Raw genomic sequence first — 27583 nt, forward strand, 5'->3', positions numbered from 1 at the left:
TAAAAAAAACCTGTGATTTAAATTACAAATGTTTTCCCCTATTCAATTTTGAATACAAATTTATGAAAATGATTTGTCCTGCCAAAAAACAGTCTAAATCCTAGTTTCAGGAATGGTTGAGAGTTGTTGTCCTCTGTTTTCATTAAATCGTCTTATTTAGTCAAATTTGTTTTCTAAAGATATCTCAATTAATATTCATTTGAAACAAAATATTAAATATTATAGAAAATTTAGGAAATGAAGCCACGTATCAATGTTAACTATTGTAATTTTATATTTATAGTGGAATGAACCCCAAGCTAATGTGAAACCATTTACTTTTTACACAAATACTAAATAAAAGTTTAAATGAATATAGTAATGGATGCAGTGGTTTTTGTTTTAATCTATAGGGTGTTTCGAAACTTAATGTTACTTAAAATTCAATAATGTTGGCTGTGGCGGACTTTTTCTGAGAACTAATTAAATGAAATAATAATAATAATTAACAAATTTAACCGTTTCCTCAGCGCAAGCAATGAAATCTCTCAAAAGGAAACACAAATCCCAAATTTTGAAACATTCTTCATTTCTGTTCCTCTCTTATTAGTCTTAGCGTGTTATAGCATATTAATCGGACCAGTAGTTCCTGAGATTAGCGCATTCAAACAAACAAACAAGCAAACAAACAAAAACAAACCCTTCAGCTTTATAATTTTAGTATAGATTACTGTGGTAAGCTGCTGATTGAAAGGTTGTACTAGAACCGTGGATTTTTCAATATGAGTGCAGAAATGATTAGGTTGTCTCTTTTGTTTTTGTTTCTTAAAGAAACCACAAAAATCGTCTAAAGCAGCCTAACATAAGGTAAAAAATAGTGTTTCAACAAAAAAGTAATAGATTTTGTATGAGTTTAAACTACAAATGTTTAATATCTTAGTTTGCGCTAAATTTTGTAATTATCTTTGAGTTTTTCTTTGTAGAATTTAGGTCCGAACACCCTTTAACAATAATAAAAATAGCTTTGGGATTAAAGTAATTTCCATAAATGATTTTTCACGTTGAAATGTTGATATTGATAAATTTCCAGTCATGAACTTGATTTCAACAAGTCTGTTTGCATTCGTTGCTGTCGTTTCCGCTCCCGGTAAAATCTTCGAAACGCAGTCAGATGTTGGTGATAAATTAAAGTTTTTTCTCAAGGATATGCAAAATATCGAACAATTTCAAAGTGTGTTCTTACTGAAAAATAACAACTTCGACCAATATTTCGTACGAAATGGTTTGATGTCACTTGGGATTCCGATTATTTTAGGGACAGATGCAGGAACTGCATTTCCTTTGAAGGAAAAATTTAACGACAATATTCTCGTCCTAGTCAATTTGGATGGTCAGAGCGAAAACCTTCTTCGACTGCTTCTCATATACTTACAAGGAATGCGGCATTGTAAATTTGTAATTCTTATTGACAGTTCATCGAAAAATCAAACAGAGCTTAAAAAAGTTACCGATTTTTCTTGGAAAAATGGAATAATTAATTTTATTGCAGTTTTCAAAGACTTTTCGAGCTCATTAACTTATTACAGATTTATTAAATTTGGAGTTTTTAAAATTGTAAAAACCATCTGGGAAAGAGAGGAATTAACAAACGAGTTCTTTCCAAATCACAAGCAAAACCTTAACGGAATAACTCTGCCCATTTCGTTTATGCACACGGAACCGTTATTGATCGTTTTAAGTGAAAACATCTTAGGTGGACCTGTGGGACATTTTTTCAGGACTTTAGCAGAGAAGCACAACGCCAGATTAAACACATCTAACTTCATAAATTCAGTTGCCTATAGAGATTTCTTCAAGTTGGTCTTAAATAATACCATACAATTATCTTCCCTTCCAATAGATCTACAATTCCCAATAGAATCTATTTCGTATCCCTATTTTACTTATGACTTTGGGGTGATGCTTCCAGTTGAACCGAAAATTCCTATTTTCAAAGTTTTCACTCGAATATTTCACTGGGAAGTTGTCCCCATCATAGTTGCAATTGTTGTTGCTCTTTCAATAATATTGGAAACAGCTGAAAGACTGGCTGGACGAAAGTTTAATTTTTTGAATTTCCTCTTTGATGTTTTAAACTGTTTTCGTGGAATACTCGGACAATCTTTTGTGGAAAGGCCATCAGCCAGTTGTAGCACAAAAACCATTTACTTACTAATATTTTTACTCGGAATCATGATAGTTACTTCATATGATGCATTTCTTCAGGCTCTGATGACAGAACCACCGAGGGAAATATATATAAGATCATTTGAAGACCTCGCAGCTGCAAACTTAAAAATTAACGTGCGTTCAACAGATATTGATTTTATTTTCCATCTCAATCCAGAACTTAAGAGGACTTATTCAGAAGTATTTCATATCGAAAACAGTTCTGAAAAATTTGACAGAGAACGAGACGCATTCAATACAAAATATGCTTTCATAGTTTCAAACACAAAATGGGATGTTTATGAAAATTTGCAGAATTTTCTCGGACGAAAATTGTTTCGCTGGTCAAAGGAATTATGTCCTATGAACAATTTGAGATGGGGTTTTCCTATCAATGAAAATTCAATGTACAAAGAAATTATTAACAATCACATATTGGAGACGCAATCAGCAGGACTATGGGATTATTGGAGAAAAAGGATGTTCTATGAATTGATCGATATTGGTAAAATAAAGTTGAAAGGCTTTGAAACACAACAAATTATGCGTCAAATGAAAATTGAAGATTTCAAACTAATTTGGATTGGAATGGGCGTGGCTTTCGTAGTTAGTAGTTCTTGTTGTGTCGCTGAAATTTGTGTCTTCAAGTTTAAGAACTAAATAGTGGAGAAGTTGTACTAGTAAAATTGTGGGATTCACACGTGTCGTTGCTTTGTTTTGCATTGCTGAGAAATTTCAGAACTAGATTTTTACGTTTCTAATTTTTGCATTCCTATTTTGTTTAATAAAAGATGTTAGTTGATGTTATTTCAAGCGTTTTAGTTTTTTTTGGTTTCTTGTTACCAATTACCAATTTTGAAATAGTCTTTATTAGTATTCCGCTCCTATTAGTCCTAGCGTAATGTCATGTAATGTTATTACAACCTATAACCTTTCTTAATAAATTGGTTATCTTGTACTGAAAGAGTTGTTTAAATCAGACCAGCAGTTTCTGAGATTAGTGCGTTCAAACAAACAAAAAAACAAAAAAGAAACAAACTCTTCTTATTGCTGCACCTTAAAGATTTTCAAATAACAAATATCGTGTCTAAAAAATCTAACTCACACTTACAAATTGATATATTTGTAAATTGAACAAGATTTGAAATCAGAATGAAATAATTTATGAACATTTCGAAAAAAAATATTAATTCAAAAAAATCAAAGAAAATGGTTATAACTGCAATAACAATTAGTTTTTTTAACAAGGGAAAAAAAACGGTTATAACTGCAATAACAATTAGTTTTTTGAACAAGTGGACAATTAAATTTACTATTTTGAAAACTAATGAGAAAAAGATTAAAAACTAATGAAGCATAATAATAAAAATATAGCTTCTGCTTTTTAAAGTAAGCCAAGATTTCAAAAATTGAACTTTTCAAATATAATTCATTCATTAGCGTTTTTCTATTTATCAAACTAAATTCTCGGCAGCAAAGCAAAAAGCTCTCAGTAGACCAATTATTTGAGCTGTTGGTTTCATTATTATTGATAAAATAAATCTACGCTACTTAGATATTCACTTTAAGTGAAAAAACTCATTTACAAAAGCTTTTAGCCATCAGTCATTAGTTTTCAAATTGATTTGTTTTCGTTTGATGGAAAGAAAAAATTAGTTTTAAATTTGTTGCTGCAAATTTTCCAGAGGGAAAACAATGTATTGTAATTACGTCGATTTGTTACATACAGAGTGTTATTTAATAGAACTTTAGGAAAATATACCTCAATAAGAAAAATTATCCTTAAATCATTTACAATAATTCATTATTATTTAAACTGCAAGTTTCAATAAAAATCTTTGATTACAAAATTTGACACTTTCGGTTGTAAATCATATTTAATTCTAAGAATAATCTAAAACACCCTATAAGGGCATCAAGTCTAATAACAATTTTCCTATCAAAAATCATCAAATAAAATTCTAGTTCCAATCATCAGTTATGAATTTGATTTCAACTAGTCTGTTTGCATTCGTTGCGGTAGTTTCCGGTGATTCTTTCAAATATATACCGTATGATGGTAAATTTCAATATTTTGTTCAGCAAATTCAAAATATCGAAAGATTTCACAGTTTATTTCTGTTGAAATCTTCAGAATTCGATAATAGTTTTGTACAAAAAGTGTCCACTTCACTTGGAATCCCGGTTATTTTGTCGATCGGAAAAACAACTTCGTTCTCCCTGAAAGAAAAATTCAATGATAACTTTCTGATCCTAATAGAACTCGGTGACCAAACTGAAAATCTTTTCTCACGACTCCTGGATTATCTTCAACGAATGAGATATTGTAAAATTATATTTGTTCTTGCGAGTTCTTTAAAAAACGATACAGAACTTAAAGAAGTTTTCAACTTTTGTTGGCAAAATGGAATGATAAATGTTATATCAGTTTTTGGAGACTTTCCGCATACTTTAGCTTACTACAGTTTCACAAATTTTGGAGTGGCAAAAATTGAAGAAATCATCTGGAGAGGTACTGAAATTGCAGCTCAGTTCTTTCCAAATCGCATGAACAATTTAAATGGAATAACTTTGCCTGTTATGTTAAGAGTCACGGAACCAACATTGTTTGTTTTAAAAATTGTCCAAGATGAATACGTTTTAGGTGGACCTGTGGGTCATTTTTTTAGCAGTCTAGCAGAAAAGTATAACGCCCGATTAAACACATCTTGCTTAATACATTCACAATCGTCACAAGAAATGTTCAATTTAGTTTTGAATAAAACCATCGAAATATCAGCTTTTGGTACAGGTTTGAAATTCCCAACGGAATCATTCTCGTATCCATGTTCTATCACAGACTTAGGCCTCATGCTTCCAATTGAACCAAATATTGCTATTTATAAAGTTTTCACGATGATATTTCACTGGGAAGTTGTACCCATCATAGTGGCAATTGTAATAGTTCTTTCAGCATTAATGGAAGCAGCTGAATGCATGGTAAGACGAAGCCCTGTTCTTTTGAATTTCATCTTTGATTTCAACTGTTTTCGTGGAGTACTTGGACAATCTTTTGTGGAAAGACCATCGGCCAATTGCAGCACCAAAATCATCTACTTACTTTTATTTTTACTCGGAAACATGATAGTAACTTCATACGATGCTTTCCTTCAGGCTCTTATGACCGAACCACCGAAGGAAACTTATGTAAGATCTTTTGAAGACCTCATGGACTCAAACTTAAAAATTTACGTTCGTGCTACGGATTTGGATTTTATTTTTTACTATAACCCAGGACTTAAACCTATTTCATCTAAAATTTTCTATATCGAAAACAATTCCGAAACGTTTGAAAGAAACCGCGACGCATTCAATACAAAATATGCATTCACAGTTTCAAACACAAAATGGGAAATTTACGAAAACTTGCAAAACTTTCTCGGAAAACAATTGTTTCGTTATTCGAAAGAAATGTCTTTCGTAAATAACTTACCATGGGGTTATCCAATTTATGAAAATTCAATATATAGAAGTATTTTAAATCATCACATTTTGAGGGCGGAATCAGCTGGATTATGGTATTTTTGGAGAAAAAGAATGTTCCATGAATTAATCGATATTGGTGCAATAAAATTGAATGATTTCAAATCAGAGGAAAGGCTGCGTCCAATAAAAGTTGAAGATCTTAAATTAATTTGGAATGCGATGAGTGGGGCTTTTGTGTTTAGCAGCTGTTGTTTTGTTGCTGAAATTTTTATTTTTAAATGGAATGATCGAAGAAAAAGGAAACAGAATTCTTCTAATTTGTAAATTAAATTGAAGTAATGGTCCCAAATTTCTACAGAATTTTCTGGAAGCACTTTTTGTGAAAAACGGTTATTTTTCTTCTATTGTACTTTTGTCGCTCAAAAATTATTAATTAATTTAGTCAATAAAATATTTTCCAAGCTGTTTATATCTTAATTTTTGGTATTATTTCAATTCCAAAGTTACTGGAATTACTAACTTGACTTTAGACAAAAGTCGAACTCTTATGGACAGAATATCTTCATACATTTACATTTACAAGATGTAAAATCTTTAAGTTTTGCTTAGATACGTTTAAAAAGTAAGAATTTGACTAAATTTAACCAATCTTGCTAGTAAACAATAAAAATCCTGAAGTTTTGTTGAACTTTAAAGTGAGCGAAATCGCTCTTATTCTATGTCTGTCATGGTTGTTTCACAAAGTGAAAATGCATGTTAAAATAAATTGAATTTACTTATTTACATAATTTACTTGCAAAAATCATCTTTAAAAGCTTTTACCCATTAAACCATCTATCATTAGGTATTATTAGCCTTCAAATTGTGTTTTTTTTTGTATTTATTTAAAGAAACAATTTGGTTTGAAAGGTTTTAATATTAGCGAAAGAAAAACAAATAACAATAAAAGATCAATTTGTATATATTGTTTTAGATAGAAAATGTATTCTAAAATAAGCATTTATATTAAAAAAAAAATTATATTTCAAAAGGTTCAAATATTCAATTAAATGATAACTAATCTGTATAGCTTTTACTAGTTTATCATGCATCTTTATAGTCTCTTTTGTAAAGATTAACTATTTCAAAACCACTTATAAGGACATCAAGGCTACTTGTTATTACTTATGAATTATTTCTGATTAAGTCTGCTTGCATGAGTTGCAGTTGTTCCATGTGATTGCCTCACAACCAAAAAACAGAATGATAGTAAGCTTGAGAGCTTACTTCAGAATATTCAAAGTATCAAAAGATTTCAAAGTGTTTGTCTACTGATTGTTTTGATTGGTGTTGTTATTGTAACATTTCCTTGAAAATGTGGGTGGGAAAATTATTTCGTTTTTTTTTCGAAGGCATTTCTTTGAACGAGGAAGGATGGCTCGCTATGCCACGTTTGACACTGTTTACCTAAAATTGCGAAGTCGTTTTATCAGTCGGCTTGACAATGCCAATTGGTCGTCTCAGAGCTGTAATTTGATCCTTGTGTTTTCATTTGCATGGAAAACAGTGATAGACCGATATTATGCCAATCCGGAAACAATACAAGCACTTGAAGCTAATATCAACAAGGTCCGTTAAAATTGGAGTGATATTCTCTTTTAACTTCGAATTATTAAAGAACATATTTTGTTCTTACTGGTTTATTTTTTAACTTTAAATATACAAGTGTCACTGTCTATGAGCAGAAAGCGTATTACATGCTTAACTTATTAAACTGACTTACATAACCCTTTACCCATCAAACCCAATCATTAGATTTCAAATCAAGTACTTTTTCCTTTGATAGAAGGAAAAATTGGTTTTAAATTATCTGATGAACTTTTACATTTGAAAAAGGAAAAAAATCAAACTTTTAGAAAGATTTGTTGATAAAATGGTGGTAATTGGGTTTTCAGAGGTTTTTGAAAAAGGCTTAGATTGTTAAGTTGCAAGGTTTGCGTGGATGACGATGGAAAGACGTCAAGGTTAATAGCTGCAGACAAGAATTTTGTGGACACAAATTTTATGAAATCAGTTATGAATTTGTTTTTAACTAGTCTGTTTGCATTCGTTGCAGTTGTTTCCGGTAATTTTTTTGCCAAGCCAAATAATGGAGAACTCGAAAACTTTCTTCAGGATATCCAAAAGATCGAACAATTTCACAGTGTATTTTGTATTTGCTTTTAACGACTTTGATAATTCTTTCGTACAAAATGTTTTCATTTCACTTGGAGTTCCATGCATTTTAGTGACAGCTAAAACAACTACATTCTCCTTGAAGAAAAAATTCAATGAAAACTTTTTGGTTATTGTCGAACTTGATAGCCAGAGCCCCAATGAATACTTTCTTCATCAACTATTGGATTATCTCCAATATATGAGGCATTGTAAAATTGTATTTTTGCTGAATTTCTTATCGAAAACCAAAACAGAACTCAAAAAACTTTTTGAGTTTTGCTGGCAGAGTGGAATAGTAAATGTTATTGCTATTTTCAAGGACTTTTCGAGTTCGTTTACTTATAACAGTTATACAAACTTTGGAGTTTTTAAAATTGAAGAAGTTATTTGGAAAACAAACGGAGTTGCTGAATTCTTTCCGAATCGCTTGCAAAACTTAAACGGCACGACTTTGCCAATTTTGCTGAGAGTGATAGAACCAACATTTATGATTTTAAAAACTGTTAAAGATGAAAAACCATTATTAGGTGGATTTGGGGGTCATTTTTTCAGTAGTCTTGCAGAAAAGTACAACGCTCAGTTAAATACATCTTTCGTAACCTATTCACATTCATATGACGAAATGTTTAATTTAGTTTTGAATAAAACCATAGAAATGTCAACTCTTGGCATAAGACTCAAATTTCCAACAGAATTATTCACATATTCATATTATACTTTTGACTTGGGAGTAATGCTCCCAGTTGAACCGAAAATTCCAATTTTTAAAGTTTTCACTCGGATAATTCATTGGGAAGTGATGCCGATTGTATTTACAATTGTGGTTGTTCTTTCAGCAATACTCGAGACAGCTGAATGCTTTGTGGGACGAAGGCCTGTTCTTTTTAAATTCATATTTGATTTGAATTGTTTTCGCGGAATTCTCGGACAACCATTTATCGAAAGGCGCACTACCAGTTGCAGTACCAAAATCATCTACTTGCTGATATTTTTACTCGGAATGATGATAGTTACTTCATACGATGCATTCCTTCAGGCGCTCATGACCGAACCACCAAAAGAATTATTTATAAAATCCTTTGATGATCTTATAACATCGAACTTAAAAATTAACGTTCGTGCAACGGATATTGATTTAATTTATGATCAAAACCCACCAGGACTCAAGAAAACCTACTCTGGAGTTTTTCATATATTAAAAGATACCGAATCATTCAATAGACAGCGAGAAGAATTCAACAGCAAATATGCTTTCACAGTATCAGATACCAAATGGAAAATGTATGAAAATTTGCAAAATTTTCTCGGGCGACAATTATTTCGCTGGTCGAAGGATATTGTTTTACTTAAAAATATCCGATACGGTTTTCCTGTTCGTGAAAATTCAATATACAGAGGTATTATAAATGATCATGTATTGAAAACACAATCATCTGGATTATGTAATCATTGGAGAAAAAGGATGTTCCACGAATTGATCGAAATTGGTAAAATACAATTGAAAGACTTTAATTCGGAGCCAAGATTGCATCCCATGAAAATTGAAGATTTTAAAATAATTTGGATTGCCATGAGTGTGGCTTTTGTGGTTAGCAGCTTTTGTTTTCTTGGTGAAATTTTTGTTTACAAGTGGATTAATTGAAAAAATTGTAATGAAACAAGTTTTGAATATGCTAATGGTTATTGTTTCCTCTTCATCAAATTTCAAAATTAATCCTTTTGAGGGTTGAGTAAAAGGGGAAGTATGTTTCCAACCTTACTAGACGACTTTTTCCTGTAAAGCACTTATAGGTTTAGCTGAAACTTTAACAAGGATTATTGTTTAATGATATTAATTACTTACAATCTTTTAAGCATTTAAATTAGAAACATAAATTAACAAACTAACAGTTATTTGTTATATTATAAATCTAAAGTATGTAGATCAAACTGTATTTTCCGAAGAAACATGTTTGTAAACTTAAATCCTTTTTAAAATAAATACTTTAACTTTTGTTTGCACGAAAGTAGTTTAATAAGTTCCACGGATAAATCTAAATCTGTTTTGAAAATAGCAATTTCACTGTAACTCCCTTTTTCAAATTTAAAAGCTTTTTCTTTGTAACTGAAATTAAATGCATATTGCACAAATGATTATATGATATGAACCTAATATTAATTGAATATCAATTAAGATTCACTTTGGAGTCAATAGTATTGGATTGGAAATATGTACATAGGTTTTGAAATAATTAGTGTTATCTGTGTTACTATTAAAAAAATGATCCACCCTGAAACAAAGCTAAAATTGAATCATCAGTCATGAATTTGATTTTCACAAGTTTGTTTGCATTCGTTGCAGTGTGTTTTTGTGAATTCTTCAAACCTACCCTTAATGATGAAAAATTTAAAAGCTTTCTTCATGATATCCAAAATTCAGAACGATTTGAGAGTGTATTTTTACTTAAATCGTTTGACTTTGATGACAGTTTCATTCAAAACATTTGGACTTCCCTTGGAATTCCAGCTATTACAGTGGCGTCCGATAAAAACATTTCGTTTTCCTTGAAAGAAAAGTTCAATGATAATTTTCTGATCATAGTCGAACTTTGTAGCGATAGCAATAAAGATGTTCTTAAGCAACTCATCAAATTTAACCATCAAATGCGGTATTGTAAAATTCTATTCTTCTTAAGGATCTCATCTAAAAACGATCCAGAACTAAGGGAAGTTTTTGATTTCTGCTGGCTAAATGGAATGGTTAATGTTATTGCAGTTTTGAAAACTTTTTCGAGTTCATCAACTTTTTACAGTTTTACTAATTTTGGAGTTTTTAAAATTGAAGAAACAATATGGAAATCACGTGAACTATTTTCTATGTTTTACCCAAATCGCATGCAAAATTTAAATGGCACAACTTTGCCAGTTGTCTTTGGAGAAAATGGAAATTTTTTGATTTTATTTAAAAACCAAGAATATGAAAATGAAATCGGAGGTGAACATTACAATTTTTTTGCAAGTCTAGCAACAACTCACAGTGCAATATTAAATAATTCTAATATTAAGCTCTCACTTTCAAAAGACAATGTCCTAAAATTAATCATGAATAAAACTGAAGAAATATCAGCTGTGAACACATTTATTCAATTTCCAATAGAATCATTTTCGTATCCATATGTGTCACAAGATTTGGGCATAATGCTTCCAATTGAACCAAAAATTCCCAAATTCAAAGTATTCACGAGAGTTATTCACTGGGATGTTGCTCTAATATTAGTTGCGATAGTGGTAATTCTTTCAGCAGCTCTGGAGGCACCTAAATGTCTGTCGGGACAACGGAGGCCAGTTTTTCTGAATTTCCTTTTTAATTTGAACTGCTTTCGTGGAATACTCGGACAATCATTCACCGAAAGACCATCATCCAGTTGTAGTCACAAAATCATTTACTTGCTGATATTTCTACTTGGAATCATGTTAGTTACTTCATACGATGCATTTCTTCAGGCTCTCATGACTGAACCACCGAGGGAAACATTCATAGAATCTTTGCAAGACCTCTCCCGCAAAAATTTAAAAATTTACGTTCGTTCAACTGATGTTGATTATATCCACACTTATAACCCGGAACTAAAAGAAGCCTATTCCGAAATTTTTCTCATTGCAAATAACACAGAGACATTTGAGAGAGAACGAGATGCGTTCAACACAAAATACGCTTTCACGGTATCACCTATGGCATGGGAAAAATATTTACATTTGCAACATAGCAGACAATTGTTCCGCTTGTCAAAGGAAATTCGTTTAGTACCTAAAATTCCATGGGCTTTTCCTGTTTCTGAAAATTCAATATTCAAAGGTATAATTAACTTTCATATAATGAAAGTTTATTCTGCTGGTCTCAATGAATATTGGCGGAGACAAACATTTCAACAACTTTTGGAAAGTGGAAGAATACAATTGTTAAAATATTTCGAATCAAAACCAAGATTAAATGCGATAAAAGCTAAAGATTTGAAATGGATTTGGATTGGAATAGGCGTTGCTTTTGTAGTCTGTTTTTTATGTTTTATTGCTGAATTGTTTGTTTTCAAGTTGAAAAATCAATCAATGTTGAAAATTAATTTTAAGTCTTTATTTAACAAACAAAAATAAACTTATTTTATATTTCACAGTGAAATCATTTATTTTTGATGTTTAAAATTTTTGAAATGTAATATTCTAAATCATTTGTGTATAACTATTTTGCTCAATAAACTTTATTACTTGTTGTCTATTGTCTTGAGTTATTTTAATTCTTTGCTCTTTTAATGAATTATGATTAGTTAAGTGTGTTATTTTTGTTGAGTTTTTCGATGACAATATAAGTTTTTTATTGTTCCATATTCATCAAGTAACGTTGAGAACTGTTTTCAATTTAGACTATAAGCCAGATTTAAGTGTATTCTAGAACTGCCCTAACAGTTGTATAACAGACCTAATAGTTGTGGCCTATAATCGAATCCGTTTCTTTATTTGTATTCACTTCTTCAAAGTGTCAGTTCTATCTATAACTATTTTACGGTTGAGTCAAGTTTAAGTGTAAAAGCTATTACTTTGAAACTTAAACTATTATTCTAATGGAAAGTTAATAGTTCATATAAATTGAATATTTACTTTCATAAGAGAATATCAAATAGTTTGAAGTGGAATTTTGTCATATTTACTTTCGTTCAATAATCAAAAAATAAATCTAACAGCGATGTAATCGAAAATTTTCTGGAAGACTTTAAAAAAACTGAATATTTTAAATTGTGGTTATAATTATTTTAGGTATGTTTTATTTCGACTTGAATTCAAAATCTAGTTATTTAAACGACATTTGTTTAGGATACTCAAAATAAATTAAAATAAATGTCGGGTCATCACTTGGTCCTCCGGTAAAACAATTGCATTCTTCTTGAAGGCAGTATTTAACAATAAATTTCTAATCTTTGTTTTACTTGGCTTTCAGAATAATTTTTTTTTCAAAGACTTCTGAAATACGTCCAACGCATGCAGTACTGCTTTCCCTCTTCAGCAACTTTTCGAGAATTGAAGCAGAATCCAAGTAGATTTTCAATTTTCGTTGGCAGATAAATATGATGTCAGTTTTTGAAGACTCCTCGATCTCATTTTAAATTTTATATTTTGAAAAATTTCAGATTGTTTCAAATTACACAAAATAAAAATGTCTGTAACAATTTTTTCATACAGATGTTTGAAACTGAGGTGGTATACTTTTGGTTGAATCGCCTTTTCAGTTTCAAAGTTTTTAAGCCTAGTTTTATGGGAAAGTCATTCACATATTGGAAATTATTGAAGAAGTTCTTTCCGCTGGGCTAGAAACAGCTTCTTCGTTCAGTTTAATACTCAGTAAATTTTTCATCTCAAGCCGAGTTTTAAGTGAATTACCAAAACTATTAACTTTCTTATATTTTTACTAAGAATCATTAGTTTTAATTCTTACGATTTCTTTAAACTTTCATCAATGAACAACCAAACAAAATTAATTATAAATTCGAAATCAATTATAAAATGTGTTAATAAACTTATGGTGAATTCTTCGAAGTTCTAAACATTAAAAAAACATTTGGAAGTTTTCTTCTTTTTAAAAACAATTACTTAATTGGAAACAGTTTGAAATAATCTTAAGTCTGCTTACATAATTATTTTCCATTAACAAAATGAAATTAAAGTTTTTTAAAAAATTTCAAAAACTACTCAAAGGACCTCTGTCTTGTTGGTCTGGGGAAATAATGTTTACTATGAATAATTCCCATGAATAAGAAATCGATATTTAGAGACGAATTAGAGTTAAATATTTTAAAAAAAGAAGTTAGCTAGATTATGGGAATTTTACTATCAATCCATGAAATGATTAAAATTGGCAAAGTTACATTGAAAAATTTTGAATCGAATCCCATATTGAGTCAAGTTTTCAAAAGGAGTTGAATTGGAATGGACATGGCTTTTGTGATTAAATTGTCTGTCGATATTTTTTGTAGCTAAGATCAAACACGCAAACAGCCAATTTCTTCGGAGATACACACATACTTATATTTGTAAAGTAAAGGAATTGTTAACATAGCTTGGAAAGATTCCCCTTTAATTTTTTAACAATTTTGTTTTTCTGATTCCTGGGACTTAATAATTGCTTTTACCTTTAAACATGTTTGTTTGACTTAAATAAGTTTTATTTTTAAGATACAAAAGTTTCCCTTCTTGGTGTGCATAGAAATTTTAAGGAAAGTGTGTCCGATTGTCGTTCGAGTTGAGCAAACATTTTTAAAAATGAATTTCAGGTAAACCGTAGCAAACGCTCTAATCTAATGATTCGGGGTGTCGCTTCTCAGATAATGACAAATAAATTCACCTGATAATTATAGCAACAATTTAAAATACCATAAAGCCATCTAGCAGCTACAAAATTATTATTTTTGAGCTCGTAGCACGTGTTGCATAATTTTATTTTCAAAATTTAGTTTTACTCGACACATGACAAGTCTTTTTATGATTTAAATTATAATTGCTTTAGCTTGGATTTTGATTTTTATATTTCTCTTTTCAAAAAGTCTTAATATATTACATAACCTGATTAAGATAGACAGCAATAGTTAAACTAAGACTTCCTAATCTCTTTTCTACTAAGTTGAGATTTGTTAAGTTTATGTGTCTTGAATTCCTCGTTGTTTATATATATTTTTATTTTTGGTTCTGTTTTTTTATTTCTCTCAAACAGATTATGACCAATTTACGATGACAATCTTTGTGCATAAATTCATGAAACAAATCGTTTTATAAACTTGGGTGGCATTCGTAAAGTTTGGCAGGCTGCTGCAGCGCGCGGTAGCTTGTTAAAGAATTTATTATGGCAGTTTATATGTGTTTGGTTTGGTTGCGTGGGTTTCTTAAAATCGGTATTTTATTCAAAGAGGAAACAAAGTAGAGTTTGAAGTAGCCAATTAAACTATTTAAAATTCAGTTTAAACTTCTTAGCTTGGTTTCATGATCAGTTATAGGAGAAACATAAAGAAAAGTTCTTACCACAAGAAAGATTTTTTGAAGCATTATTCTTAGTTGTTAATTCAACACAAATATGAGTGGTACAATTTGTTTTGAATTTGATTTTAAACACAATCTAAATCAAAAAATATTCTTTAGGCCGTCAAAAGTTCATGTTCATTGATCATGGGTATGTGTTATATTCAACATTAATAACTGGACAAATGTATTGGTACGTGACAAGTGAAATGAGCTTTCTGGAAAACGTTGCTAAAACATTATTGATCTTAAGAAATTGTTAGCTTACAGTCCAGGTGGTATGATACTAGCCGAGCTCCAGGAAGTCTCGGATAGAATAAAACCTATTCTGGAGATAATTTTCAATAGCTGCTTAAATCTGGTCCATATTCTTTGAATTTGAAAAAAAGTTTGTTTTTGTATACCCAAGGCTGGTAAATGCTTGAAAGTTAGGTTTAAACCTAAATCTTAGACCAATAAGTCAATCTCTTTTCCTTCTTAAGACTTTAGGAAGATTGATTGACCTTAGAAAAATTGATTGTTATCCCAACATGTCGACTATAAGGGTAAAAGGGTAGAAATGGCGTTACACATTAAAGGGCGGTGTGCTGTATCCTCTCCTCTGGAACTGGGTAGTCTGGATTAGGAGGGATTTAGAGTGATGGCTTATGCGAAATTTGCTATGTCAGTTTGAGAAAAACCCAAAATAACTGTTATAAACAGGTCTAAATAAGCTTTTACAATAGGCTAATCGTTGTGGATTAGAATATTCCCAACATTAACCCTCCTTTTATAAAAGGTATTCAATTAATGTTTTGAGATGAAATTAAATATCTGAGTCTATTTTAGACAAAAAACTAAATTGGAAACTTATCTATCTTTTTCTGCAAAAACAATATTGTTAATTAATGGGGTTTGACAACCCAAACTTCGCATTAATCGGTTATGGAGGCAGCATTAAAAAAAGTGTAAACCGCGACATACTGAGCAAAGTCAAACGTTCAGTTTATGAGGGAATCGCTTCGTACAACCCCATCCGCGGCACAGGGCACCTTTCTCTATCTGACACCTCTAGATGGACTCCGTTTACTTAATTTGTGATTCTTAAATATTATAGTAGTACCCGTGGCATAATGGTAAGTGCGATGGACTATCATGCCAGAGGTCTTGGGTTCAATCCCTACCTGTGACATCTAAAGTGTTTTTCACGGGTACTGCCTCTTGCGAGGAATTGAAAAATTCTCCAAGAGTAATTCTTGTCATGAAAAGTACTTTCTCAAAAAAAGGCGTTGGCTTTAAATTGTAGGTCCCCTCCATCTCTGCCAGGAGTACTCGCACACAGGAAGGGTTGATAGTTGTAAGTCGCTAGGCCCTGGTTCTCAAAGGACTGTTGCACCACCTAACTTAATTATTTATTCTTAATTATTAAGAATTAATTTCTAAGCATGCAGACTACACTTTTCTCCAACATTCAACTTTGCTGGGTCATAGCGAAATTCCCGAAAATTATAAAACGGTCGAACTTGCCAAAAATAGTACAGTACTACCCAATCTATCACATTTAACTAATTATGACATACCAAACACTACGACTAAGGAAGGCGGTAAAAATGGGAAAGCATAAGATTTTCACATGAACAGCTGTTGAAGCGAATGTCAGATTATATAGATGGTAAAATCTGCCCGATAGATAGCAGAATAATTGTACAGGAAAGTACTGCACAATTGCCAAACTTTAAGCCTTAAAATTTCAAAAATATCATATGAAGAAAAAGTTTCTTCTTAACAATTGATTGTGTTGATTGATCTTAGCACTTCTCGAATTTGAAAGGAAATCGGGAGTATTTTACATTTTGTTTTCAAAAACATGTCATACAATTTGCTAACAATAAAAACTACGTCGTCTAAAAACGAATGGTAAAAAATTAATTTTTAGGAAAAAGAATGATTTTTGTAAATTATTCGCAGAAAAATTGCTAAAAACAATAGAAATGGAATTGTTTAGAGAGTGTATATAGTTCCATTGAAAAATGGATCATACAAAATAAGTATGCTCAAAAGCTATATCTATAGCAAACATCCAAATAGCTTAATCCCTATAAACCAAAGCCGACAAAATAACTTCTCTATAATTAGGGAACACAAATTCATATCAGTATAAATCTCATCTGATGGCCCATAACAATATTGTTGCTCTTTTTGTTTTATTTACTTTGAAGCCATCTGAATTGGAATCGAAGTCCCATCTTCTTTAAAATCAGAGATTTCTCTTTTTTCCTTCAAACTTCTGTCCAAAATCCAGCATTGAGCTGTTGCTATATACAACAACAATAAGTATTTTTAAACGACGAAAAATAATTGACTTTTCTTGTTCTCTGTCCCGAAAAAAAGAATCAACCATCGTGGTTGTTTTTCTTAGTTGATTTGTTTTGTTTTTATTTAACAGTAACAGAGCTCATGTATGGAAGGAAACATAAGAGTAATTTTTCCTTGCGAGAAGATGGAACCTCAAACCTCAGGAACTCAAATATTTGTATTTTCTTCAACTCTATCAACTGTGTCATGATGGCAGCGGCGGCGGCGGCGGCGGCGGCGGCGGCGCGCGGCGGGGCGCTGTGGCTATGGGCTGATGGGTTGATGGGTTTTGCGGTAGACGGTTGCATTTGGGGGTAGTTGTAATATTTATGTTGAATATTTGCACAATAATGGCTAATTTGATCACGAAAAGGTAATAACTTAGTTTTCGCGTCAGAGCTATATAGTTAGTCGTACGAAGTTGCCTCGATTTCCCATCGGTATATCAGCAAACTGAAGAAGGCGAATATCCGTATCCAAAGCCAAACCATACCGCTCGCATAAGCGATTTACCGCGGAAAGGATGAAGATGAGCATAAGCGGATCATATACATACAATATTGGAGCTCTGTATGTTATTCCATCAGTGGCATAAGTAAACCGAAACTCCACGGTCCAGGATAAGACTAAACTGCACCATCATCATCATCATCATCATCATCTTGGTCTTCGCTTGGAGTTGGAGTCACCGTAGCGTCGCGTCGTCGTGTGGCCATCAATTTTCTTGTAAATTACAGAAAAATAAAAACCAAAAACCATCTACCATCCACTATAGCCCCGCATAGTCTTTGTGTCATTGCATGCAGCCCGAAAGGCATCAATATCGGGAAATAAAATTCACAACTGAAAACAGTAGGAAGGAGGTCTTGAAAATGAGTTTTTTCTTTTTTTTGCTGATGCTGTTGGTTCCATCTCTCGAAGGAGAGAACTGTTAATGGATTCTTAATTGGTGATAAGTTGTTTTTTGTTTTATTTTGATTTTCAATTTTGGTATAAAGGAATTTATTGTTCATTTCATTCGTCACATTCATTATGTTGGTTGTTGAGGGGACTGAAGGGTGAATTGAAATGTCCCTAATTAAATATACATGCCTCGCACATGTCAAATTCCATGCAATCCAACTCCAAATTAAACCAAGAAATGACCACAGAAAGTGTCAGCCAAACACGTGTACCAATCGCACCTTTTCTTTCTTCAATCGAGAGTCAGCCAGCATCAGTGTGTTATAGCCATCCTCGTAGCTTAGCTCAACTTAACTCAACTCAACTTATAGTCAGCTCAGCATGTTCAAATTGAATTTCCTTGAATGTCAGCGGAACACGAATCAAGCCAACACCAATGGTCCAATGTACCGATTCCAAATTCGTCCAATAAACAAGCAGCGAGCAACAGCTTTTTAACACGAAGGCTCCATAAAGAAACTACAACAACAACAAGAAAAAAAAAAAAAAAAACACAAAAACACTCAAGGCGGTAAAGTCGCAAAGTCAGAAAGGAGTCTTATAGAGCTGAGCCGGTGCGACACTGCTCTTACTTTGTTCACGCGATTAAGGTACTTGGAGGTAGCACCACTTTTCTCATCATCATCTTCATAGTAGTGACCAAGAAGTAAAATCACGTGAGGGAGTCCCCTTTTCTATCAGTAAAGTTCGATAGAGTCAGTGCATCAGTGGTGGATCGTGCGCTTGTTGGAGGAGCTCCCAAAAACGGAGAAAGATTTGATAGTAACAACTGCTAGAGTGAGCTCGAGTGACAGTAGGTTGTATTTGTTCATTCTATTTGGACTTGGTTGGCCTGAAGATGCTTAAGCTCATGCTGATGATGATGATGAGATCCTCGGCAAAAGTGGTTAAGTCCTTTTGCGGGAATGACGACCCAGAAGACGATATGATGACAACCAACATAGCGGCATGTGAATAGATTATCCATGTTCAGATGAAGATGGTAAGTGTCTCTTCAACTTTAAATCCAAATCATACGTGACGTTATGGCAACAGCCAACATACGAAGTTGCAATAAGACCACAAAACAAAAAAATAGAAAAATAAGATGAACCAACATTACACAATCAGCTAGCTATATAGGAATATAGTAGAAGAAGCACCAGTAACCAGCACCGGTAGTGATGCTTAAGCTAAAGCTGATGCACCAAGTGCTGGAATGATATCCATTCATCAGTGAAAAGAAAACATTTTTATTGCTGCAAGATGCACGCGCGCCATCAAACAAAATAAGTGCATATTAAATTGAAAAAGAGTAAAACTGAGTCGTGTGAAATTGCTCTTATGTTAGCAAAACATCGTCAACATAAGACATTTGAAATAGACTAGATGTTTTCGCAGCGGTACTCGCATATTTTATGCTGTCGCTGTTAGAACTATTAAAGGGGAACAAATCTGTTGTGCATTATTCTAGCAATACTTAAACCATTTCGTCAGCGCAAGCAAAAGAAGCTACTAAAAAGGAAAAAATCACAGATTTTGAAACATTTTTGGTGCTTCACTCGTATTAGTCTTAGCGTGATGTAATATAGTTTATAACATTCCTCAATAAGTAGACTATCTACAACTTAAAGAATTCTGCAAATCAGGCTAGTAGTTCCTGAGATTAAGGGATTCAAACAAACAAACAAACAAACAAACACTTCACTTTTATAACACTAGTATAGGTATTAGAACCTCTTCAAGAATATGGCACTGAAAGACTTAATTTCTTCAAGAAAATCGGTTAAAAAATAAGCTGAGAAAGTACTTAGTTGTGAAATTGTATATGGTGTGTTTTCTATCTCAGTTTAAAGCAATATCTGCTATCAAAAGCTGATTTGGTAAAGTAATCGGCAACGAAATAAAGAAGTGCATGATCTTACACTGTTAATAACAGTCTTAATCAATTTAATTTATTATTGTTTGTAATTATTTTACATTCCAAGTAACACCAACTTGATGCTACTGAAAATTACGTTTTATCGATTTCAATACCAATCACGGAAATTCGATGCGACATTTTCTAATTAAAAACTTGATTTACTGTTGCCATTTCTATCGGAATGTTAATTGGTAACATGTAAGACATTGATTTAGTGACTTCTGCTTTTAATGCATAGGTTAATTGCTCGGTGTGACTAAATCACTGAATCTCTATCCTAAGATTGTGATTTATAATTAAGTGAAGGCTTATTTAGGGCAATGTCTTAATGACTTCTGTAACCTTTATATCCCATCTTTAAGTTCGATTAATTCTGACTTCTGCAGTTTTACATAACCTTAAATTCCTTTTGCTATGTCATAAAGTGAGACTTTTAATAGGTCTATGATAAGTGACATCTATTTTCTCAGATTGTGATTCCAATACTTGCCCTTGCAAGTCTTCAAAAAAAGCTGAAAAAATGTAATGAAAATCTGTTTGATCGAAAAGAAGATGGAATTTGAATTCTTTTTTTGGCTAAATCCCGATTTTAGTCTATACAAACAGACATACACTTCTGATGCCTACTTGAGGCCGAGACACATAATATTTGAACATAAACTTAGGAAAAACGGAATTCATCCATGTAACATTGCAAACTTCTTCTTTTTTTTAACAATTTGTGTTAGGAGTAGCAGTGCAGCAGCAGCGTTATGCCAGCACGGTACATAAATCTAGAGACCGAACATGCTCATGTTATGGTTGTTTGGGTTTTCATAGTTTTTTGGTATTCATATTCGTTTCCTTGTTTTTAAAGAGGATTAAAGAGTTCCTATATCACAACTTTTGTCAGCAGCTGATAGTGGTATGTTGGCGCAGGTGGTGAAGGTGGAGTTTGGATCTATTAATATATAATGCGGTAGTTAAAGAAGTTATCTACAACATATTTTAACTTTTTGGTTTCTGCATTGGTAACATTTTTTATCTGAAAAATTCCGATTGCTTTTAGAAGCCTCAAAGATTCTGAAAAAATAAAGTTTTGAATTTAACGTTTCGCTGTTTCTTAAATGAGTCAATAATTAATTCGTATTAATAAAAAACCAATTAATTTTCAATCGTTTCTTACACCACACATTCAATGCAGCTACCACTTGACTGACTATGGCATTTTTCTTGCTTTAAGTGTAAATAAATAAGAAAAAAGAAACTTAAGCTACTAAACTGGATTTTAATTAGACGTCATGGATCAAATTGTAATTAAATGAAACCAATTAAAAAGTGATACATTGTATAATTATATTGAGAGGTGAGTTTAAACGCATTGCCATCAATTATAAGATATGATCTGAAGAGAAAAAAAGGAGAACCAAAAGAAGAGCAGGCAAAAGACTCATTTACTTACGTTTTATACACATCAAACCTCTCTCGTTCTTATATTAATAAAATCTTCATTGAAATACTATTTAAGAACGGTGTTCCTCAAGTTTGTTGGTTTGGTCCTGTTCTATTCTCTTTTACATGTAATTGATCGATATTTTGATTCTAAATATATTTATCAATACTCAATTCCAGTTGAAGATACAAAATCCTAAAACTAATGCCCATACAACTTGACTTCTAACTATGTACACATTTAGCCATCTAGCATTTCCTGTTTAGCCATCATCATCAACTTAAAAGTCTTATAGTTATACACACATGTGTCTCTTCTTAATTTTAATCAATTTTCTTATTTTTTGTTGTATTAATCAGATTTATATCATGTAAATAAGATACAAATTGTCTGAAGATACGGATACTCTAAGCGATCGATTGATACAAGCAAACAAACAAAAACACATAACGTTATTAAACCATCACGGTGATCATAATCAGTTATCTTTTAAGTGGTAGGTAGCTTATAGTCGTTTTAAAGTATCTATATATTTTTGTTTAGTAAAAATATTTCTTCATTTTGCTGGAGATTTATTAGAGTAAATTTGTATACTATTTGTTGTTTTTTTTAAAAACTTAATCGTAGCATGATAATCTCCTTTGATTTAAAATTGATATTTTTGTGGGTATCTATAATTTCGTAAGGCACACGCACAGGGACTTGTTCTTCAGTTGTTGGAGCCTGGGTTGATATGAAAAGTTTAAGTTACGTTTTTCATATAATAAACGCGTGCGTCGAAGTCGTAGTCTAAGAAGAAGAAGATATCTTTTACTGTAATCAAGTACAAACGCATATTATGTTTATTGGAAATTATTATTAATTGTAGTTATTGAATTCAATAAAAGGATTGAAGAGATATAAGTTTATATACACATGATATTTCATTGGGTGATATGATTTCTAGAAGCTGGAAGGTATTGGATTTGAGAAATTTATAAAGTGGCTTAAATACATCCAATGGAAAGATAAGCTAAGTAATAGATTGGCACTGTCTGCTTTGTTCATTGGGGCTAGAGAAATGAGTGAACAAATCTAGGTTAAGAAAATAAACGATACAAATAATATCATCTACAAACCCATAAAACTCACATTTATTGACCTAAAGTGGGTCCTTAACCCGTTCGAGAATCGAGTGGTAGAGAGCGAAGTAATTATTAAAACGCACCATCAACGCTATGAAAATTGTTCAAACTTTAGGGGCCAAGTAAAAGAAATCAATTCAAAAATTTTAAAATTTCTTTATAAATAGCATTAGCAAAGCCTTTTGTGGAATTCTAGTCACTAGACTTGTAAAATCTACGAAAACTATACTATAACCGAACTACACGCAAGATTCCGAAAACATTTCTCGACTATTGGTAACATTTTTAAGCCATACAAAAAAATTTACGCAGTGCAGTGAAACAGCTTAGTGCATTTTTATTGTACGCTGATGTTTTGTCTGAAACTTTCCAAAACCTCCAATTGATGATAAACTGGTTGCATACTTGAAAAATTAGAACTTATCGCACAACACAGATAAATCGAAGATGATGGTTTTCTCAAGAAGAAATCGGAGTAACCCAAAACAAAAATTTATAATTGGTTCCTGCAACGCAAATGTCTTCATGTCATGAGAGAGCATAGATTCTTGAAGGTAAGGCTTAGTACAACACTTGATTTCAAGGCCGATTTAGATAAAAAACTAAAGCTTGTCACAAACATAATATTATTTGTTTGCAAACATATTTTGTTCAGTAAACATGTTAACCTATCAACTAAGTGCAGACATTTATTCAGTCGTTAAATCAAAATTCTGCTAAGGTGCAGAACTTTTAATTTGAAGTGTTTGAAAAAGTGTTGGAAAAATGTAGAAAAGTCTTATTACAAAATTGTTCAACCTACTAAATAAAAAAGCTCCAAATTATACCATTCTGAAACAGATTTACATAAGACATTTGCTTCTAAAAGAACTTGACTAAGTCACATCGCGACTTGTAAGCAAAATGCTTCACTATTTAATCAGAAATAAGGATTGGTGGATGGAGAAATGGTAAAATCTTGTCGAAATCTATGAAAAAGATACGAACACAACTACAGGTGATGAAATAATAATGAATAGGAGAGCTGATAGTTGTGTTCAAAACTCAACTTTTATCTAAAAGATGATAACTATTTGGTGTTGTACCCGTTCCATAATGGTAAGTGCGTTGGACTGTCAAGCCAGAGGGCTTTAGGTTCGATCCCTGTCATCTAAAGTTTTTTCCACGGGTACTGCTTTATGCGTGGAATTCTTGTCATGAAAAGTTTTTTTCTAAAATTAGTTGTTCGGATTCGGCTTTAAACTGTAGGACCTATCTATCCCTGACAACTGTACTCGCACACAGGACGACAATACTTAACATCAAATTCTTTAATAGTAAATGAGAGAATTGTTTATGAAATACCTTATTAAGGATATTTTGGAAAATTCTAATCCATAATGTACAGATATCCCTATTTAGAAATAAAGTGATTGTAAAATTGAATTGTTCAATTTTCATGCAATGTTTCTAAAAATTTCACAATATCAAAAACCATCAGCAAACCATCAAGTATACAGGATATGAAAACTCGCATTTGAATTGTGCTTTTTAAGGTTAAACAGCGACAATCTAAGAGGAAGAAAGTTTAATGCTCATTAAAAAATTGGCTCTAAGATTTTTGGGTTTCATTAGTGAGAGACCAGATCAAAAGCTCTGTAATTTTCCATAAAAAGTCTTTTAATGAAACTAAAACATGGTTTTTTTTTGGCAGATTGATTACTTTTTGTGTAATAATTTATTTATCATGGTCAAGCTATATAAATCTGTTAATTGCCTCAACAAGTCACTCAACATTTGGCAGGTCTACCCCTTAACATCCTGTTTCACCCAATATTCTGCTTAAATTTTAATTCCAATTCAACATTTTGACAAGACTTCATTTTTTGTTTTTGTGTTGTGTTGTTGACATTTTGAAGTGTTGCCAAACCACCACGATCAACATCAACAACCGAATCGAATAAAAATTTGAATTTCAAATTTCGAAAGACGCAGTAAAAAAGCACACCACCACGGAGCATACAATTTCCCCGAAGTTATCCTTATGTATGTAGTCGAGTATATAGTCTATACATCAATTTTCCAATTAAACTCACCTTACTGCGAGTGTTGTATAATGCAACTTCCATACTGTAGATTAAAGTATATAGACATATATATCAAGAAGTCATTACCAATTCTGCACAGAAAGAACCAACGAGATAATTTCGTCCCCCGGGACAGTAGCACTCATGATAAAAAATCAAAATCCAAAAAACATACAACAAAAACAAAAACAACATGACAATACAACAACAAGGTAGACAAGACACTAACCACGTTTTGATTTAATTTTGCTGCACCAATGTTGCTGCCACAATTGAAGCAGCTTTTGTTGGGCATTTGTTTTTGTATTTTACGTCATCGTCATCAGACATGAGAGTTCCATGATGATGGTGTATCTACCGGTGTTACGCTAACCTATTTTTATTTTTGTTGATAGTTTAGCATAATTTTTATAATGTGCTCTTTGTGTGCTTCATGGAGGGTTCGGGTTCGAGTTTTTGTGGTGTTGTCTTCTGGGGGGAATTACAATGAAAAGTAAAATCAGTCAGAGTCACCCCCACAACATGATTCACATCACAGAGTCACCTAGTTATACTTCTTCGCGCTTGGTCTTACTTTCATGTTGCACGGACTCCTTCAGCTGTTTTGTTGAACTATGACGACAATATTAAAAAAAAAAAAACAAAAACAAAAAGAAAAACGACACAACATTGAAAATCGTGAGGAGTGTGAACGAAACGCTCTAGCGACTTCAGCAGAACGTGACACCCTTTGGGTTCGAGTTCGGGTTGGCTTATGCATATTTTCAATCCTGAAAGAATGAAGCATAAAGGTGATTTTGCAGTTCACAGTTGTTATTACGGTTTGGCTTTCGGTAAAGTTCGGCCTCCCACAACCGTACGTTATAATAGTGCTCGAATAGCTGGCCTTTGGTGGACAATATTGTTAGTTTTTTTTTGTAGCTCAAAATGTATGTTAAGTTTACTTAACGGTGCGCCAATTTTGACAGCCGCTTGTTCGTTGTTTGCATAGCTGTCAGTCATCATGTTATGTGTGCGCGCGCGCGAAAACGAGTATGGTGTGTTGTGCAACATATACGAGTACATTTTTTGACGGATAATTTCTGTCAATTTGACATGCACGATGGGCTCTGTTTGTTAGAGAGGGCTTAAGATTGTTCCTATTTTTTTGTTGCTTGGTTTATTAATAGATGCACTTCTAGATGACGTTTTGGTTATGGGTCTCTACACAGTGTGATGCTTTTTCGCAACATGTTGTAATTTGTGTGTGCCTTTAATATCACCCCTTAGGCGGGACATTTGAAAATTCTATTTATCAGTTTTTGTATAGGTTTGAAATGAATTAAAGGTAGGTATATGTGCAACACCACAAGCCCTTGAGGCGATTGTGTATAGCTTAGAAAATCTCAAGTATTTATCATCTTGTTGTGAAGCATTTTAATATGATGCTTGTAATTGAACATGATTTTAGTAAGACCAACACGATGTTGATGATGATTATTATGATACATGATGCATGAACAATGTTTAAAGTGCAATTAAAAGATGATTTAGTCATTTTGTTTCGGTAAAAGGTTTGTTGTGTGCCTACATAAGTGCATGCATATATGTGTGAGTGCTAAGTACTCTCGCTAAAGATATATTAATCATTTTTTTTCTCAAGAAATCGAGTGTGAGGTATTTGGACAAGTGGGTTAAACTAAACAACTACAACAACAAGAATATAATAAAGTTGAAATATATTTAACACAAATGCCGATGGCGACTTAAAGTAGATAAGTTAAGGTAGTTAAGGGAGCAATTAGATGTGACAGATTGAATGATAATTAGTGAAGGGTCATTAGTCTTTATTTCAGTTTTTTTTTTTTTAAGAACAAAATGCCCCCAGCATGATATGAGAAGAATTCTGTGTTACCTTTAAATACTTTGCAGAACTATCCATCATATTGGATGAATATTGAATATCTGGCATAATTTATCATTTAACCTCGACTTAGATTTTAAATAGCTAATGGGGCATCGTTTAAATGGTATTGGAATGTTTGCAGATATTTTGATGGAATTTAGACTTTTTCGGCATAGCAGACATTTGAAATTTTATACTAGTATTAATCTTTATGAGGCTTTTAGAAAAATCATTCTTCTTACTTCATGGTGTATGTAATAACAATGAAGGACATTAGCTGCTGTTATTGTGCACAGGAGGAAATGATAACGAAGATTCAAAGAATAAATATGTTTACTTTATAGGGTTTGAACACTACAGCCACAACTTGTTTGTGCTACCACAAGGCTGGAATCGAGGATGCCAACGTCATATCAGATTCCTTTATTTGTGGTGCTTAGTTTTTGGTTCGTTCATATTTATTGAAAAACTTTTATACCTCCACTGGGGTTCGAACCATGCCCAAGTATCTTACTGATCCGATAGGTCCAAGAAGATAAGGACAAATCTTAACACAAGATTGCTGCAAGAAAGGACAGTGTTTTTGGTTGCTGGTGTATAAAGAAGTGCTCCTGGCAGAGTTTTGAGAATTAACATTTTTTCTCGGTGTTCAAACAAGAAATAATTTAAAACACATGTAATCTGAAAAGAAAATGAAGACAAAATCACTTCCTATATGACTAATTGCGTTGGTTCATTTTCAAACTCGATTTCGGACCTACTGCCTTTAAGCGACCCTTATATAAATTCAATCTTCTTTTCGAAATTCATATTCAAAAATTATGTCAGAAAGAAGAAAAATGTTCTTACTTCGCATTGACTTTTACTTTTAAAATATGTTCTATTCCATCGTATATAAATTTCAATCACCATCATTTGCAGCTTACTTTATCACCTTGCCCACACACTTGTTTTATAATTTTTATTTAACTAGAAATTAAAACAGTAATC

General features: G+C 32.2%; 4 protein-coding genes across 5 annotated transcripts in view; 3 read left to right on the forward strand and 1 right to left on the reverse strand.

Moving 5' to 3' along the window:
* LOC129953952 (probable basic-leucine zipper transcription factor D) overlaps positions 1-27583 on the reverse strand; it is a 401434-nt gene that overhangs the window by 75947 nt on the left and 297904 nt on the right. The window lies entirely within an intron of this gene.
* On the forward strand, positions 2205-2991 carry LOC129953958 (uncharacterized). Its single transcript, XM_056067521.1, has one exon. It carries the CDS (start codon positions 2212-2214, stop codon positions 2845-2847), a length of 636 nt encoding a protein of 211 aa, XP_055923496.1. The 5' UTR covers positions 2205-2211; the 3' UTR covers positions 2848-2991.
* Positions 4597-5976, forward strand: LOC129948352 (uncharacterized). Its single transcript, XM_056059322.1, has one exon. The coding sequence runs from the start codon at positions 4597-4599 to the stop codon at positions 5974-5976; it is 1380 nt and encodes a 459-aa protein (XP_055915297.1).
* The window catches only part of LOC129948362 (uncharacterized), a 77748-nt gene continuing 60343 nt past the window's right edge, over positions 10179-27583 (forward strand). Inside the window, exon 1 of the mRNA XM_056059335.1 lies at positions 10179-11927. Within this exon, the coding sequence (XP_055915310.1) occupies positions 10492-11927 (1436 nt within the window). The 5' untranslated portion in view covers positions 10179-10491. The remainder of the gene's footprint in view (positions 11928-27583) is intronic.

Source organism: Eupeodes corollae, chromosome 1 (assembly GCF_945859685.1).
Source record: "Eupeodes corollae chromosome 1, idEupCoro1.1, whole genome shotgun sequence".
In the NCBI taxonomy this organism is placed as follows: domain Eukaryota; kingdom Metazoa; phylum Arthropoda; class Insecta; order Diptera; family Syrphidae; genus Eupeodes; species Eupeodes corollae.